The sequence below is a fragment of the Morchella importuna genome (genome assembly GCF_003444635.1).
Source record: "Morchella importuna strain M04M26 chromosome Unknown Morimp01GS010, whole genome shotgun sequence".
Classification (NCBI taxonomy): Eukaryota; Fungi; Ascomycota; class Pezizomycetes; order Pezizales; family Morchellaceae; genus Morchella; species Morchella importuna.
Window position 1 is genome coordinate 1,263,769 of NW_025763407.1, and position 3,895 is coordinate 1,267,663.

Here is a 3,895-nt window from a genome sequence, read left to right on the forward strand (position 1 = left end):
GGACGAATTTTCGTCCGAGTCAAATCTCGCAATCCTTGCCAAGAAAGGGTCGGGATCCTAGGAACTAGAGGAAACAGCCGACCAGACAGCAATTGCTTATTCAGAGTATTTAGAATAGATTTGGGTGTTTTTAAAGCAAAGGTTTTGCTTTGGTAGTTTGGGTCGCACTCTTACTCCCCCCCAAAGATGCACCGGGCTGAAACAGGAGGGTTCCGGCGGTTCGACGCTCCGGGGGTTATTTTTGGCGGTCTAAAACGTGTTTATTTTGCAGTGTTTCCTCAACTCCGCAATGCGTTCATTCAACCACCCCAAATGGACCGGAGCATCGCCAGGATCCTTTCTGACGTGGTAAAGCATATTTTCCGGGCATCGGCTGCAAAGTTATTGCGCCTCAAAGGTTGAATGCCAAGGTAGGGTAACTTATGTTTGGGGTTACCCTTCCTTATTTGGTCTGCTCGTCCTGCTGCTCTAGTTTTGGTCCAGTCGTCTAGCTTGACTTGTAAGACTTCTTGCTCGCCAGGATCTCTACCCTCTATACCAATAGAGGTAGGGGCTCATCTGCCCTTCTCTTCACCCATCGATGAAGAACCAGCTGCGGTTAACCTAGGGCCGTATGGCTTGACTGGTAGAACAGGTATTTTTGTAACAGCCCTACTGTGGCCCTGTTACACTACTCCTCCCTCCGGTAGACTCGTCCCGAGTCTAACCTAGGGTTTTTTGGTATGGTACGTTATGAGCATACAAGAAAATGTAGCTCTAATAATCATTCCATACAAACTCAATGTAACGGGGACAGCCTTTCCTCGTATCGCTAGAATCCGAGAGAAAGGATTTGGCCGTGCAAGATAGAAATCAGGAAATCGGATAGTTGGGCGGGAAGGATCCTGAGTACTTATACTCCAAAGGATTCCATTCCCTGCTCCTACTCCCTTACTAAGTTCTGGTGATCCCTTCTAGCGGAAGGGAAGCAATACCACCGCTACCCCGCTTCTCTCTAAGCGTTAGCGGGTGCTTCCGGTTCCGAAGGCAACCACCCTTAGTCAAAGCCTTTGTAACACCTGCAGTCTTGATTGTCGCACAACCGGGACCTGCATGAATGAGCTACCGCTCAGGCGTAAGCTTAATCATTGCTGTAGAGCTCTTCACTTATTGTAGACTTTCCCAGGCATAGTCCCTGCCACTACCGGCGGACTTATCATGCTCAGAGGATGTAGAGGATCGCCGAGCACTCAGAGCTTCACTCTGGCTGGCCTTCTAATCATTGGCGAGGCATAGACTCGTCAATCATTGCTCCCATGAATAGATCCTCTTCCTAGCGCTCAGAATGTAGTTACTCTGACAGCTGGTAGCTAACCACACTGCCGGTACTTGCATGTCACTGTGCAACTGGCTTCTATCAATAACTCTCAGCATGTAACCGGGCCCTGTGTGTACTCATACACCAGACAGTTGAAATGGCTCCGTTACACTCTATTTTTTGCATCCATTTCTATTGACAAAGGAAACCTCAAGTGAAACGTGTGACCTAACAAGGGGAGACTCGTTTTCTCCACGCTTATCCCAGAACACTCCGTCGTCTCGGTTTCCCGCACTTTCCTGTATTACCATGCGTCCCATGATTTTCGGGGATACTTCGCATGGAACTCTCGGAGTGGCTCGTCTGCCATTCCTTACAACAATTTGTACGGTTCCCAAGAGTCTTCTGAGAGATAACCCTCCCAGGTAATCCGATATTGCACGAACTTCTTCCCACGACCAGCCTGCTGTCATTGGCTATCGGCTATTTTCTTGAGAACGTAACTGCCTTCCCCTTGAACCTCATCCGGAGGTGGAAGCAGTATAGCTCGTTGAGGGTCCAGCAGAGATATATGGAAGATATCATGAATGTTCCACTGAGTGGGTAGATTCAGCCTGTAGGACGCGACGCCAAGTTTCCCGACAACCTCAAAGGGACCCATTTTCTTTTTGGTGGTCTAGCTTATTTGAGGGTCACTTGGTTAAGATGTTGCATCGGTCCAGCATCACCTCGTCCCTAACTTCAGTTCTGGAGCACTCATCTGTTTCTGATCATACCATTTTTTCTGCTGTGCTTGTGCCGCGCTGGACGCGTCGAAGTTGTCTAGTTTCCGTTTAAGTGAGGGCCAAGTGGAATCTGGTTGAAACCTATAGTTCGCGTAGAATGGCGATGCTTTGGTTGACTCTTGGGTGGCCGTGTTGTAGGCGTACTTGGCAAGCGGGAGTAACTCTGCCCAATCGTCCCGCTGACAGAAGCAATAGTTTTTTGAGATACTGTTCTAGCGTTTGGTCGACTCTCTCAGTTTGCCCGTCAGTTTGAGGACGATATGTTTCGAATCTAGAGTCCTGATCGGAGATAATCTCCTCAGGAAGTCCATGCAGTCGCCATATCTCCCGGAGGAAGATTTGAGCAAGTTCTTCGATGGTTGCTTTGGTGATGAAGTCCATTGAAATGGAACTCCAAGGAATAGAGAGGACCTCTAAAGGTTGCAACATCTCTTTCTTCTTGTGTGTTTGAGGCTTTAGCGCGTTGACATGTATCGCAACTCTGAACGTATTCTTCCACATCGTTGTCCATCTTTTGGCAAAGGACAGTGCCCGAAGGCGTTCTGCCGTTTTGAATTGTCCAAAGTGACCGGCAGTCTTCGAATCATGTAGGGCGCTCAGGATCTTGAGCTTCAGTTCCCGATGATTTGGAATGTACCACCTTTCCTTATAGAAGACGTGTCCGTCCTTTAAAGTCAGGTATCGGTTCACCAGATTCCCAGAGGTGTTCTCAATGGCTTTTTTCAAGAGAGGTACTCTGGATCTAAGGCTGCTTGAGCCCAGATTTCATCCAGGAGCACCGGTGTGAGTTTGCAGATTTGGGCTGATCTTGCACATGCTGAGTTGATCATAACGATCGGGTGTTGGACAGAACCCATTATAAGTTGTCCTGGCTTAAACAAGAATTTCAGGGTCTTGATGAGCCTTACCCCCCTCTTTAAGGGCGTGGTCCCAACGCCGCGACAGATGTCTGGTTTGGCGTTTTTAGTTTTCCAGGGCGGTATACAACTTTGAAATCAAACTCCGCGAGGTTGGCCGCCCATCGAGCTTATCTCGGTTTCAGCGCCCCCCCCTTTTTTTTTTTTTTGCTGGTTGGTGACGACCGTGACCGTATCTTTGTAGGAACGCAGAAGGTGACTCCGGGGGTGGTGTACCTCTATGGGATTCCGGGGACAACCCCTTGGCGACCCAGGCTGGAGGAAACCCAGAGGTGTAACGGAGGTAAAGCGAGCCCAACTCATGCCTAGGTTCGGAAAATATGGGAACTGAGGATCTTATCATCCACTAACTGACCCTTGGCTGTGAGGGTAAGGCCTTCCATTGGGCTGCCGCATCATCCCTAGAGATAGCTTCGCCAAAGGCTGCTCTGAGAGCATCCACAAAGGAATCCCAGCACTTCCATTTCTCATCTAACACCACAGACATCCCAGCTATCCGGTTGGCAGAAGCTTGGTCAATGGAGCTGTGGTAAGCCTCATACCAGTTGGCTGGGGCTTCTCCTTCCATCAGGTTACCAGCATATCGGATCCTAACCTCTTCGTAGGTAAAGAACTGGCTTTCAATGGAGAAGACATTCTCACATTGCCTGATGAAGTCTCCACATTGTTTGCTTTGCCATTGAACTTGGCCTGAGGGTGTGAGGGGGCCGGAGGTCTCATGAACTGTGTCATGGAGGCCAGGAGCTCTGTCTGCTGCTTCTCCAGCATCTTCCTGAGGTATCTCCGCCATCCTCTCCTATCTCCATACTCAGGCTCCGAATCTGAAATATCTGAGTCCCTCCCGGGTTGGGATCGCCACCAACCGGGGGGACTATTCCATTTTGTCCACCATTACC

At 49.4% G+C, this 3,895-nt stretch overlaps 2 protein-coding genes across 2 annotated transcripts; both read right to left on the bottom strand.

Moving 5' to 3' along the window:
- Positions 1–2,163: 2,163 nt before the first annotated feature.
- LAJ45_04429 (uncharacterized protein) lies at positions 2,164–2,583 on the bottom strand (the record flags this gene model as incomplete). Its single annotated transcript, XM_046114009.1, has 1 exon — positions 2,164–2,583. One exon carries the CDS (start codon positions 2,581–2,583, stop codon positions 2,164–2,166), a length of 420 nt encoding a protein of 139 aa, XP_045973111.1.
- Positions 2,584–3,345: 762 nt separating this feature from the next.
- On the bottom strand, positions 3,346–3,789 carry LAJ45_04430 (uncharacterized protein; the record flags this gene model as incomplete). The annotated part of the gene is made up of 1 exon (XM_046114010.1): positions 3,346–3,789. The coding sequence occupies one exon, from the start codon at positions 3,787–3,789 to the stop codon at positions 3,346–3,348; it is 444 nt and encodes a 147-aa protein (XP_045973112.1).
- Between the last annotated feature and the right edge of the window lie 106 nt (positions 3,790–3,895).